This window comes from Tamandua tetradactyla, chromosome 3, assembly GCF_023851605.1.
Source record: "Tamandua tetradactyla isolate mTamTet1 chromosome 3, mTamTet1.pri, whole genome shotgun sequence".
NCBI lineage: Eukaryota > Metazoa > Chordata > Mammalia > Pilosa > Myrmecophagidae > Tamandua > Tamandua tetradactyla.
The window spans coordinates 174,697,586-174,712,486 of NC_135329.1; the positions used below are offsets into that span (position 1 = coordinate 174,697,586).

Sequence of the window (14,901 nt, forward strand, 5' to 3'; positions counted from 1 at the left end):
ACCAGCATAAATACACCTTGGATTTAATAGCCTTCCTGAGCTACATGCGTGGATTACCTCCATACATTATGTCGGTCACACACATAGCATTGGAAGTCAGCTCTCCTTTCACCGCAGCCTTCTTTGGGGGATAATAGACCCATAATAAGAGTTGGGAGACAAGAAGTTGATTCTGATTTCAGCTTGAAATATGAAAAGATTTCTGAATCTTTTCAGCAAATGAAGGATACCAGTTAGCCAGCCTGGTAACATGTTCCTGAAAAAGAATTGTTAATTTTTATCATCCAGTAGATGTACAAAAAGGAATTAAGCTAATTGTTCTATCTATACATTTTCACTGGGAGAGTATGTATCATCTTCATTTTTTTTTATTTACAGTATAATCCAGTTACTTGCATTGGGAAAATAAATAAATTTATTTTTATATATTAGACTAAGCATAAAATACATTATAATAAAAGTGATGTGTCATATCACAAGTTCAAAATGGATCTTGAAGCTTATTTCTATTTATTACACTGGTTCAGGGTATAACTAAGGAGTTTTTTTGACCAATTTGTCAGCTGAGACAGCAACAACTCATAAAGAAAGGCTATACCTGAAGTCAGAAAAACAGAATTTCCTTTTATAAATAAATAGAATGTATGTTCATTTTTCTTCCTGTGACTACAAATCTTTGGTCCTTGCTAGACCATATCCTAATGAAAGTTACATTTCCAATATAACAATTTCTTTGATTAACCACTTAATTACAAGACATGGATATAAGGTTAGACAGAGTATTGTTTAAATCCATCTCCATACCTTCTACCTCTCAAGCTGGTTGAATTTTTAACTTCTGTTTAGCTACAGAATGGGAGTACTGCTATCATCTTCTAAGGTTTTTGTGAAAAATCTTATAAAAGATAATGTATCCATCAGATTATCCTAGAAAATCTCTAACCTGGTCCATGATTGATGCTCAAAAAAAGTTGGTTCTGTTCCCTTCCAGATGAGCATTTAGTCATTTTAATTTCTTTTACACCAAGACACTGGGAAGAAGTTACCCTTCTCCAGCTTTTTGTTTATTTAGCATGCAAAGGATCTCCGCTGTGAGCTATGGGTATTTCATCACACCTCTTGATGATGACAGAAGTAAGGCAAAGAGACCCTGATTTTGCATGACCACAGTTGCCTCCAAACTGTCCTCCTTCCCTTTTCAAGTGTTTCTATGCCTCTCTCTGCCTTGCTCTTCTACTTTCCTTATATATCCACTCAATAGATAGAAGAATGTATGCCATTCTAGTGCTTTGCAAACTTTAGAATACAGAAGGGTCTCCTGGGCCCGATTCCCAAGGATTTTGATTCTGTGGGTGTGGAGGTGGGACCCGGGAATCTGCATATAGTGAGTGAAGTGGGCAGCAGTATAAGTGCTCTGAGGACCACGCTTGAAGAAGCCCTGCTAAAAGAGTGAGATATAAAAGATCACCTCTTTCCTTAAAAAAAAAAGTCCAAGGTCTAGTAGATGCAGATAGAAATAAGCAAATGAAGTAGTATGGCAGACACTGTGATGAGCCTGTGTAGGTGGGGGGAAAGTAACTCTGGCGAGTTTGGAAAGAATCCACTGCAGAGATCACTTTTGGGCTCCAGGGTTGACTTGGAATTTGCCAAGACTGAGGAGGAAGAAAGAAGATTCCATGCAGAAGAGACAACATAGGTGTGCTGGTTTGAAGCTATTATGTACCCCAGGAAAGCCATATCCTTTAATCCTCATTCAGTATTGCTGGGTGGTGTCTTTTTTATTGGTTCCATGGAGATCTGACCCACCCAATTGTGGGTGGTACTTTTGATTAGATGGTTTCCATGGAGGTGTGTCTCCACCCATTCAAGGTGGGTGTGCTGGTTTGAAAGGATGTATAAACCCTAGAAAAACCATGTTTTAATCCTAATTCCATTTTGTAAAGGCAGTCGTTTCTTCTAATCCCTATTCAGTATTGTATGTTTGAAACTATAATTAGATCATCTCCCTAGAGATGTGATTTAATCAAGAGTGCTTGTTAAACTGGATTAGTTTGGGTGGGTCTTGATTAGTTTCTGAAGTTCTATAAAAGAGGAAACATTTTGGAGACTGAAGGAGATTCAGAGATAGCAAAGCAGAGTGATATAGCCATGAGAAGCAGAGTCCACCAGCCAGCAACCTTTGGAGATGAAGAAGGAAAATGCCTCCCAGGGAGCTTCATGAAAAAGGAAGCAGGAGAAGAAGCTAGCAGATGATGCCATGTTCACCATGTGCCCTTCCAGATGAGAGAGGAACCCTGAACTTCATCAGCCTTCTTGAATCAAGGTGTCTTTCCCTGGATGCCTTAGATTGGATATTTCTATAGACTTGGTTTAACTGGGACATTTTCTCAGCCTTAGAACTGTAAACTAGCAACCTATTAAATTCCTCTTTTTAAAAGCCATTCCATTTCTGGTATATTGCATTCCAGCAGCTGGCAAACTTGTGGGGTTGCTTACTGGAGCACTTTAAGAGGGAACCATTTTGGACAAAGCTTAGAACCAACACAGCCCACACAGCCAGAGACCTTTGGAGATAAAGAAAATGCTCCTAGGGAAGCAGTTGAAGAAGCCTAGAGAGAAAGCTAGCAGATGTCACCAGGTACCTTTCCAGCTGAGAGAGAAACCCCAAACATCATCAGAGTTCTTGAGCCAACTATCTTTCCCTGGATGCCTTAGCATGGACATTTTTATAGCCTTGCCTTAATTTGAACATTTTCATGGCCTTAGAACTACAAACTTGCAACTTAATAACTCTCCCTTTCTAAAAGCCACTCTGTTTCTGTTATATTGCATGCTGACTGCTTTAGCAAACTAAAACAATGGAGAACATGAAGCACAAAGGATCATAATGCACTCTGGGAAGAGTATATTCTCTGGGTCTCCATTGAAAAAGGAATCTTAAGCACCTCCCTCCTAAATCAGCAGATTTATTTATGAAAGATACATGTGTGCTGCTGTTACTCTGTATACTAAAGATTAGGAAAATCTACTTTTTAGAATAAAAATAAGTACATAGACCTTAATATTTTATTTGTCCCTCCACTTTGGAAGCTGCTGGACCAGGACAGGTGTCACTGAGGGGAGTGACAGGACATGAGATGGGAGGTGATGCCAGCTGGTGAAGCTCCTTATGGCTCAAACATGCACACATCCTGCCCACCTCCTCACAAGAGAGCCAAGGAATTCAGGAGCAAGGGAGCAGTCGAGGCCAGGCTATCCTGGGTTGGATGTAGGCCAGTGTTTCTGTGACTTCTTGTGCCACATCAGTCTTCCTGTTTCTGTTCTTAAATTATTCATGTTCAGCAACCACGTTGACCTCCGTGTCGTTCCCCCACCACCACTAAAAAAGGGAAAAGAAAGACAACAGAGTACTCAGAGTGGTTAGCTGTATTCTGGATCTGAGACAAAGAGGAGTTTTGCCATATTTTGTTTTCATTTTGAAAATTGCTTCCTTTTTTTTTTCTTTACTCTTCCTTTCTATAGTTCCAGGGATTTTGTTAATGAGCAGGTAGAATGGAGTAGAAATCTGAAGAAGGATGTTAACTCAATACCTTAAATATTGCCTTTGTGCTCTAAGACAACATCTACCACTTTCTTTGCTTTCTTTTCAATGGGCGTAGCTTTTTTAAAAACCAGGGATGGTAAATCATATTGTTTTACAGCTATCAAAAAAGCTAAAACACAGTTGTTACTTTCCCTGAATAGAAACTCCATAGAAAGAAACAAAACTAAGAATAGTGAAAAAATGTGTATTATTAAACAAAATCATGTAAAATTCTAAATGGAGATATAGGAGGAATGTAGTTTTCAATTGAACATGTGGGGTTGTGGGATTTGTAGAATTTGGGGGTTGTTACAGTTCTGATGTCATTTTAAAAAGCCCAAGAAAAAGGAATCTCTGGGTTGTTATTGTAGTCATGGTTGTTAATTACCTCTGTCCTTTGTGAGGCACTCCAGGATTTTATCAGCATTGGGAGTTAGTGCTTAGGCTAAATCTGCATGTCTCATTCCAGAAGTGACCTCAGACAGTACGATGAAATATTCATTAACTATGGTTTCAAATCATTGTAAAATTCCAATATAAAATATGCAGACTAAGATATATTAACAGATTTTATCTCTGAGAAGAGAAATATAAATAAAATGAGCTCAGCCTGATGGGGAAATTGAGTGCAGGTGTAAATGTTCATTGATGGTTACAGGAATTCTTGGTTAACTTTGTGTGCTGAGTGTGATTCATGCTTACAGCCAACACTATTTTATTTTTCTCATATTGATGATTAGGGAGCAGCTATTCAAATGGCTGTGTCCAGACACCAGTCTCCATGCTGTAGACATGTGCGTTGGATTTTGTGTGTTTATCAAATAGCACTGCGAAAGATCAATGTCACCACTGCTGCATTCAGAAAAAATAATTGTGTTTATTATTTTTTCCAGTTATGAAAGGAATGCAGCTTGTTATAAAACTTAAACCCCAAGTTGTACAGAGTAAAATGTGACAGACCCAGGAATCCCAGCAACATAGGAAAAAAATAATAACCATAGCCAACCATTTGATCATGAGCCCGAGGTTAAATCGGCAACAGTGGAAATGGAGAGTAGGGTAGGGGAGACGTTTCTGAGGTAGGCTTCAAAGGACTTAATCATGTGGGCAGTGAAGGAAAAGGAGTCATGGAAACTGGATGAGAGGTGACACCAGCAACCAGCAGACAGGTTATAAGAGAGGGAAAATGATGGAGAGCAGAATGGGGAAAGAAGGAACTGGGCATTGGCAGCATGCAACAACAGCAGGCACCATTTGCAGGCACCTGTTGTAGGGGTGGGTAAGGGCTGCAGATCCTCCTAACCTGGGAATACAGGAAACACACAACCTTGCTGCACTTGTAGCTGTCGAACCAAGGACAGAAGTTGTTGAGCTCTATAAAGCTGAAGTAGTTGAGAAATGGATGAGCTGAAACTGAAACCTCTGATTAGTTTTGCTCTCGGCCCAATAATTCCTGATAATACTCTGGGATCTGGGCTGAAAGTGGTACCCATGGTAGCAGTACAGTATGCCTTAACATATGAAGGAAGTTTTCCTCCCCTTCAGCTGGTGGACAAAATCCTTGCACTGACAGGCAGGGGCACAGCTGCCTCAACTGGGCAATGAAGGCAGCCTTGTCCATTGGTGCTACCTAAAGGGCAAGTGCAGTGCCTCAGCTTGAGGCCCCACATAGCGGATCCTGGGTCCTGCTGACACTCCTATGCAGTAGTAAGGTGCGGAGCCCACAGGTCGGGGGAAGTGTTTCTACATTAGTCTTTTTCTCTTAATACCGGGGACTCTGGCTTTACCGTTTATCACTCCTTTGCATGCCTTATGCTGTTTGAGAGAGGAAAGGAAGGCTGAAACATGACATTAGCATTCATTGGAATCCATTCTCCCCAGCGATTTCCACATTTTCTTTCTCTGTTAGGGGGCTGAGGGATGGATATGCGGGTCTTCGGTGTGCTCACCCCCACTGCTCCTGCTCCAGCCTCTGTTTCCATCCTGATGCTTTCGTCTGCTTTGTTCTGCTTGGCAGGGGATGAGTTAAGGAAGCTCAGAGCTGATGCACTTTATCCACTCAAAGGTCCTGAAGCAAAATTGTCGGGGATCAGATGGTCCAGGGCAGTTTCTCTCACTGCAGCCTCCCTAAGGAAAACTCATCGGAGATGGAATGTGGCCTTGTTTTAACTCTTTAACATCTAATTCCTGCAACTGTTGTTGCACATTTCCTTCTTTAAATTACCTTTGAAATTCTGATTTAATTCCTCAGTATCCACCAGCAGGTAATGCTCTCCAGCTTAGTAACCACTGATGGTCCTGTGGCTGCCTCCCTATCATAGCATCTTTATTTATGAAGGATGCTCCGTGTGACTTGGCTCATCCATGCTTCCAGACAAAGCCGTTTTGTCACTCAGTGTTTTGGTCTCCAAATTTTAACAAGAGTCTTTCAATGGAGAAAAAAAAAAAAGAGCTCTTCCTTTTAAAGTGGCTTTCTTATTTTTTTATTATTGTTATTATTAGTCCTCTATATAAAAGAATCAAGACAGAGGAAACCTTTTTATAAAATGACACTTTATCTCTGTGATTAACTATATAATAAACCATGGACGCTTTGCCATGGGTAATCTCCTTTTCCTGACACCTTATTGCTTTGAAAATAAAAGCACTTTTATGACAACAAAATAAAATTTTACTATCCAGGCAGTTTAGACAAAATGAGAGAAGATGTGTTTTGGGAAGGATCAAGGATACATCTGAAGCACAAGAGGTCAGCATGGGTTTAATGTGAGCTGTTTGTGTAGAACACATTTGATATGTGTTAAGTCTGGTGACCTTCAGAAGTCTTTGCCCATCCCATTTAGGGAACTTTTAATTGGCCAGTGAAAAGCCAATTAAAGAGTTTTATATTTTGTTAAATACAGAGGGTCACTATTGAGCAAAAGCACTCAAAACCTAGAATCACAAAAGATTAGTAGGGAAAAGCACAAATTTCAACAATTTATTACCCTTCCAACTTACAACAGAATCATCAGCTACTTGTTTTATGAGCCACACCTTGTGTGTTTGGTGAATATAGTTATGCTTTTATTCATAAACTTATATCTCAAGTGATTAGATCCCGTCACTCACCAAAATTATATAATATTTTCATAAAATAATTTACATGCAAGCATTGCAATATGCCAACCAAGAAGTTTTAGAGCAGCCATAGAAAAAATGAGTACATTGTCCTCCCTTACGTTCATCACTGTCGAGCAATTTTTCTGAGCAACCCACAATAGGCTAAGATCATAAAACTGAGCAAAAATCTCTTAGACCTTCTCTGATTAAGTGATGGTTAAGCAAAGATCTGAAGGAAGACTGGAAGTTAATTCAATCAGAAAAAGATGCAAAATTGAGGAGAGTGGTCATCCAGGCAGAGGGAAGGGCATGTGCCAAGGCCCCGTGGCAGGGAGAGAAGAGGGCTTGTACCTCCCAGCTTGTTCATAAGGCTTGAAGAAAATCATTCCTGTAAGTCACAGGGGCTGTACCTAATGTACCTAGCATACAGTAAGAAATCAGAAAGTATTAGTGATTTCCAGCTCTCATTTTCAAGGCTGATCTTTGCCTGCACAGGAGTACCTCAAAAGCAAATGCATGGCCTTTGCTCCTTCTGCAGTAGGAATTTGGTCGATGGACACTGCAACACTGTCTGTGATTGTTCTTTAACACATCAACTCTGATGTCATTCCTCTCAAAGGACTGCTCTCCTACCCTCTTTATCTGATAACTCCATACCTGAGTTTTGGTCAAGCCCCCTCTGTCCTTAGCCAGCCAGTGGACTTTTCAGCAAGCAGCACTTCAGAATGTGACTCCATCCTAGTACCTCTAAGGAGATGCAGAAGAACTTGTAATGGCACCAGTGAAAGTATTCATGAAGCTGGAAGTGACGCCCAGGCTTGTGGACATTTAGAAGGTTTTAAATGATCTTTCCTCTTTGACCCTCTGTTTGCTCTGGCCCTCAGCTTGATGTGATGCTGGCCCTTCCTGCTCTCTGACAACCTACCAAAGGACAGGCTGGCCTTACTATTTCATCCTCCACGCCTGTACTTTCCATGGTTATTCTGCCCTTTGACAAGCCTCTGCCTTGAAAGCAAAACCCAGCGAGACTTTCCTAACTCGGATTATGGAGATTCTTGGGGGAGAGTCAGGGGTCTCTGCCTCAGGCTGCCACCTGATCTTAGTGTACACCAGGTTCAAAATCAATTCAGAGCAGGGTCCTGACTCAGCAGAGAAATTCATTGGCTTGCTTTCCCTTATGCACGTGAATTTTGAAATTCAGTACACACTGAGTACAGTGCCTTCAGTACAGGTACACATAGCAGGTCAGGAATTACTGACACCTGAGGATGATCTTCTTTTGTTGTAAAACCCAGAGGAATGGAGGTGTGGTTCAATGCCAGCATCAGAAGCTTTTCCACATCCTCAAGTGTACATTAAGGAGACTAACAATTCAGTGCATATGACCCTCATCCTTGCTGTTGCTTGCCCAGAAGGACTGAACTGACGATTACATGACTGTCCAGCTTTGTTTACTATGTGTTAGACCTGGGGATATGTTATTATACACATCAGTATGTTAAGGAGTTAATCAACAGAAATTTAAATGGTAAAGAAATTAACAGAGGCCTCTTCCCAAGCCATTCTCCCCACCCAGTAACCTACCACCCCCACCCCACACACACAAGCTGCAGGATCCCCAGCCCCTAGGGTGAGTCTATGGCCTTGTTTGGTGGTAGGACAGGAAGGGGGTACTGGAAATACCAGGAGAGTCTTCTCCTCAGGGACTCTAATGGGTGGAGCCATCCTCACTCCTCCTACAGTCTGCTTCTTGCCCCCCTACTGGAAATCTGAGGACATGCCAGACTTGTATCATTGCATGCATTTCCTTTGGTTGTGTGCCTTATGTGTTCTCAAACCTGGGTGTTCTGTTTAAAAACCATCTAGTTTATTGGGAGAGGAAGGGGATCCTAATTTCTTCTGACTGTCACCATTTTCTTCCCTCTTTATCTGTTTTTCTCTATTTTCCCAGTGAGTACCATAGGTCCTCTCACCTTGCTCTCAGCTCTCCAGAAAAGAACATAGAGCCTTTTCAGTTGGCAGGAATCTTTGTTTTATCCACAACTGTATCTCCAGCCCCAAAACCATCTCCTGGCCCATGGTAGACACTCAGTAAATATTTGTTGAATGAATACATGCTTTGTCGGCCTTCTCATTCCTAGTCTTTTATGTAGTATATTCCTATACAGCTATCACAAACCTTGTGCAACCCTGCTTCAGTCCATTGACGAAGAGAATGGAGCCACACGTTATCTTCCGGTGTCAGGTGGCCTAAAAAGCCATCAGCTGATGTCTCCCAGCCCCTTAAAACCAAAATATAAATTGTCTTGGACTCCTATGCCACGTCCTGTGGATGTTTAAAGGCTTCTCCAAGATTTTTGCCAGTTCTGGGGGGATTTAACATTCTTTTGGTTACTTTCTCCAGGCTGTTGGGTCTTCACAACTTGCAATGACCCATATGTAAAATCCATTCACTGCCTCAGTACATCCATCCTCATACAAACCCTTCCCACCAAGCATATGGACTTAGAAAGATCTTCTGAAGTCCTCAGGAAAGACTTGACTTGCACATCCCAAGAAAGGCTCACTTCACACACCTCATAGCATACTAGACATTCAACACACTAGACATCATTATATTAAACATTTAGGCTTCTGGAAGTTCTTTTGTCTGCTCCACCACTGGTGATTTCTCCCAGGTTCTTCACTCTGCCCAGCTCCCAGCCTTCTTACTGATTCCTCTCTTTTCTCTCTTTCTTCTATCCACCCTCTTGGTAGGAGAGAAAAAATTCTAAAATTTCCTCAAGCAGAGTAACAACCATAAATTTGTAGCTTGGGCTCCTGACACCCAAGTCTTCAGGTGCTCACCTTGTCTTCCAAATAGTATATCCAGTAGCCTTTGTTTTCCTAAACTAAGATGAAACTACCCTTTCTAAAAAGATTGTTTAAAAAAAAAAAAAGTTTGCCTCTATTGGGGCTACATTTGTGAATATGACAGAGTAGCAAATATACCTCATAAAAAGAGCACAAGCCTATTGACTCAACCCAACAGTTGATATGCAATTAACAAATGCATGTTCGTTTATGCATAGGCTGCCTCTGGAAAGATAAACAAGAAACTGGGAACAGTGGAGACATCCGGGGTCAGTGGTAGGATAAAGGTGGGATAAGGACTATTTTCTCACCACACAACTTTTTGTATCATGTAATTCCTGTATTTAAAACACATTAAATACCTATATAATACCAGTCAATAAAATACAGGTGTCCTGATATGCTTGTTATACCAATGTGATCATATCCAGTGACCTTCAGCCATACTGCGTCATGGGGATGGTTGATGTGGTCTGCGATTGATGGATTAGGCATAGAGCCCAGTCTTGGAGGATTTGCCATTCATTGTGTGTATCGGTTCTTGTCATGAGGATTTCCTGGTTGGAAAGAGCTGAGCTCCCCAGCACACAACATACCAGAGTCCTTACTCTCCAAGTGTTTATCTCCAAACTGCTGTGTGTAAAACCACTTGTTACCTTCACAAATATTACAATATTACAAAATTCCCAAGAGAAAATGAATTTTCAACACACTTAAATGTTTAAAGTTCATCTGATAACCAAAAAAAAGTACATCTGAAGGACTGATAATTGCAGTGTATTAAAGCACCTTAAATGAATTTCTATTGTTCAAACAAACAAATCTTATTGGTTACTTATGGAGGATGCTAAGGAACCAACTCAGATTTTGAAAACTAATAAATAAAAGAGAAAAGCATTTATTCTGCTTTACATATACAAATTGTACTTCAGGATAACCAAATAGTTGATAAATGGTAGTTTTTCTTTATGGAAGAATTCCAGTAAATAAATGAAGAAAGTGGGATAAATGAAAAGGAATGATAGAATTTGAATATCCCCATTTTGCAGTCCCTATTCATTTATGGAATCTAGAAGTAATCATCAATGGCTGTTAATATAATAAAAAGAGAGGCAACTAGTCATTATGTATCTGCTGATAGAAGTGCACATGTGCTTATAAAGGATTTCTTTCAAAAATTAAAAAAACCTGAATCTAATCAAATTTCTCTAATAACAAATTTTCAGGAAATACAGAGGAACACATTACACAGTACCATAGAGACACAATCAGCAAAATTCACACCAGAAACAACTCTACAGGGAAAATAATGTTTCCCTCATTATTTATTTATAATTATTCATAATTATCAAATAAATTGCAAAGGAAAAAGAGAGAAAAAAGACCAGGAACCTAACCTATAGATTTAAAAAGTTTTTAGAGGCATATTAGTCAATTGCAATGACACAAGACCTATTTTGATCCTGAATTAAATAAATTATTAAAAAATTTATGGGACAATTGGGGAAATTTGAGCACTGAATGAATACCTGATAATATTAAATTATGTTATTGTTTTAGGTGTTACAGTAATACAATATTTATGTTAAAAAATGTCCTGAACTGAAATATTTATGGATGAGATGAAAAGAAAAAATAGCATCTGACATCTATGTTTATATGCATAGAAAATCTGGGAAATTATACATGAGGACTTTGTAATGACATGTTGCTCTGGGAAGGATTCCTGGGGGACTAGGGGTCTGAACGGGAGAGAAATGAACTTTTGGGCAGATAGTAGTAGTTTACTTTATTACCCTTTCATAAAACTAACCAAAAAAGAAATGGAATAAAATGGGGAAAATTCCATTTGAATCTTGAAATACTTATTTGGGGGAATGAGAAAGGCATAGACTCATATAATTGATACAGACCATATTTCTCAAAATGTGGTCCCAGGACCATCTGCATCCAACTGGGCCCACCTCATGCCCTCCCAGGCAGAATCTCAGAGGGTGGAGCCCAGAGATGTTGCAAATTATAGGCCTTGATGACCTAAGTGCTAGTTTCTCAAATACTTAACTGTATTTTTTTTTAAGCTTTGGCATTTTTAGGACAAAAATACTCTGAAATTTAAATTCAAAGCAACACAATTCTGAAAAACTTTTTATTTTTTTTAAGAAATGCTGACACGGATTTAATCAGCAGATGTCACTATGTAATACTTGGGTGTATCCCTTCTATGTTTCCTCATATTTAGAAAAGCAAAGTATGCTGCTGGCATTTTAGCCTAGAAATATTTATGGTAATTTTCTATTGTGTTTAATGAAAATATTTTTCTTTTACTTCCAGTGCTTATTAAATGTTTACCTTTGATTAAGCATTCTTTGCATTTGTTTTGTGTTTTTTTCCTCCAGCATCATTGACAAAGAAGTTTCATTAATGGCAGAAATGGACAAAGTTAAAGAAGAAGCCAGTAAGTTGATACATAGTTGTTTGAGAAGAAGCTTCCCAATCAGAATCAATCCATAGGGCAGACTGACAATGATACTGGATTCAGAGCTGAGTCCTCAAGTTCAGGATAAAATCCTGGCTTATGAGCTTTGTGACCTTAGGCAAGTTACTTAGCCCTTGGAAACTTCGTGTGACAAAAGGATAAAGTAGTGACACCAACCTTTTAGGGTTTAGTGCCCAACAGAACAAGCACTTAGTAAATAAAAGGTGTCAGTTGAGGTATTTTTAAGTCTAAAGGAATTTTATACACATAAAGTTAATTGGGTTTTTAATTGACATTTAATTTAGTATTAAGTTTTAAAGCATAAATTATTAAGCCTTCTGAACTTACAAATCTTGCTATGCTATTTATGTAATTGCTTTCAGTTGTTCTTTTTAAAGGATCAGTTAACTCAAGTTTAACAAATTCCCTTAAAAAATTAGTTCCATTTGAAACTTAGTTACTTAAATTTCCCCTAATATTTTTTAACTATATTTATAAATTTAACATACCTGATTTTTCCCCCAAATATTTCAGATGCCCGATAGTGCAAACTCACAGACCTAACAAGTAAGATATTCCTAAGCTTTTAAGCAATTCTTATAAAGCTAGTAAGTCAGATGTAGGGGGGGATGCACTAAATCAAGTTTTCTTCAAATAACTCCAATTCTGTTTCTAAAGCTACAAAATCACTGACACTTGACAACTTAAAACCACAAAAGAACATCAGCTATGCATTTAATGTTGAAATCACAAGTCAGACTGCTTAATGTACCAAATATCCTATTTAAATAATGAACACACTCAGATTATCTTTATAATTTGCAAATCCTTTCCTAAATTTAATGCAAAATAATAACACCCAGGGTTCCATTTATTTTATTATCATTGTGCTTATTTCTAAACCTTTCCATAGTCATGAAGTTACCCATTAGTAGATCAGTTTTACCATCTCAAATATATTGAGGATCCTGGGTTGGAAATTTCAACTGAGACAAGGTTACTCAGATTTAAAACCATGCCGCAGGACTTCTACCTGGACTACAAGTGGATGTGCTGAGACCTTTCTTATTATTATGAATTCAGTCTCTTATGTCAATGTGGCCTCTAAGACCATATTTTTCCACTGGGATTTAGTTTTACAGTCTTTATCCAGTGGGCATTTTAAATTCGTCATCCTTACCTAGCCTTTATCTTGTGAATTGGAAAAATGGCAGTCTGCACCCCCAATCAAATTACTGCTAAATTCCTTTATTTTTGACTGCAGTGACTCTTCTTTTTTTATTAGAATGAAGATTAGATTTTTCATTCTTTTCATATTTTTCCTGTCTGGCTCATGGTCATAATTCAATAGTCATTTTATAGTAAATAGCTATCGTTGTTGCACAATTTTCTAAATAATTTTAAACATTTTAGAATCTAAAATACCAAAAATAATATTAAATGAAACAATATGTGACCCCAGGGTTAGACTGTGGAATATTGAGATGGTTACATAATACCTTTGATTGTGAAATAATTTTATTCTTAGGAAGTTTAATGATTTCTTCAGTAAAAGTAGACTATAAACACGATTTGAGATTCTCCGTGTTTCTCAGGTATAGATTATTTTTTCCTTTTGGTTTCACATGCTAATGATAAGGATACTAACAGTTAATGCTGTCACAAATGATTCTCTAACACCAAAAGAGAAACTTTCTCAGAGCCCAGCGAAAGACCTCAGGTTTCATTTGACCATTCTTCCCTCTTGGACAGTATTAGGTGCCAAGACCTGTGGAATTTGAAGCATCTCTGGGAAGTATCCCCATTGTAAAAACTCATTCAATCAGTGAACATTTGCTACATGTTACTTACTTAACAGTGCTCAGTGCTGTGAGAGACTGGCATAAACAGCAAACATGACAGATGAGGCCTGCACTCACAGATGGGTTGATGGGTTGCAGATTCACCTACCTGAAGTAATAGGTGCTGCAGGGTCCTGGGTATGAGAACTGCTCAGAGCCCCAGGGAAGCCAATTCTCATGATGGCTTTTTTCTCATCAGACTCTGGAGACAGACAGACCTGAGACCAAATCCAAGCTCCATCCACTAAGCAGCTGTGCGACCTTGAACCATTTAGTAAACGTCTCAGAATCAAGTTCCTTATCAGAAAAGGGAAAATAATAATAGTATCTCTCTCACATGGTTATTATAAAGATTAAATGAGAAATTCCATGTTGGGTTCTTAGCACAGTGCCTGGTAGTACGTTTGCAAAATGGGGATATCTCTTATTAGTATATAGGCTAGTCCAACCCCTCATATTACAGTGAGAAAATGGAGGGCACACAGGTTCAGCACAGAGATCTCAGGAGTATGCCCACATCAGCTACACCTCTTCTCCATACATAGACAATTGAACTTCTCTTTCTCACTAGGTACAGGGCTGTCTTTACAGCCACAATCTTGAACTTGTTTATTTATGGTCTCTGAAGTATTTTCCACATTCTCCATTTCCTGTACATAGTATAGACCATGTTTCCTCAATTACAACACAATTATATGTTATATATAAGCTCCTGTGTCCCTCATGGCACCTAACACAATGCTCGGAAGACTGCAGCCTCTTCATAAATATGTATTAAATTAATTATTAAAATTAATTCAGTGTCCATAGACAATGGGATCCAATATTAGGGAATAGTCTAATGTAATTACAAAAAGAGAAAGCATATTCTAGAGGAATATATCACACTTTGTTAATATTTGTAGTTAACTTTTTTTCATGTACTATACTAACCACCTTACATACGTTATTTCATTTAGCCCCACGATAATCCGACAACATGTGTGAGATCATTATGGTCCATGTTTTACAGATAGAGAAACTAAGCATGTTGTTGTGCTAGGGTC

The 14,901-nt window shown here is 38.8% G+C and overlaps 1 protein-coding gene across 7 annotated transcripts in view; it reads left to right on the plus strand.

The window, feature by feature from the left end:
• The window catches only part of SPATS2L (spermatogenesis associated serine rich 2 like), a 212,783-nt gene that overhangs the window by 185,216 nt on the left and 12,666 nt on the right, over window positions 1-14,901 (plus strand). For all 7 annotated transcript variants that reach the window (XM_077154607.1, XM_077154606.1, XM_077154603.1 and 4 more), the window contains one exon: window positions 11,935-11,993. In XM_077154607.1, coding sequence (XP_077010722.1) covers window positions 11,935-11,993 — 59 coding nt within the window. The remainder of the gene's footprint in view (window positions 1-11,934; window positions 11,994-14,901) is intronic.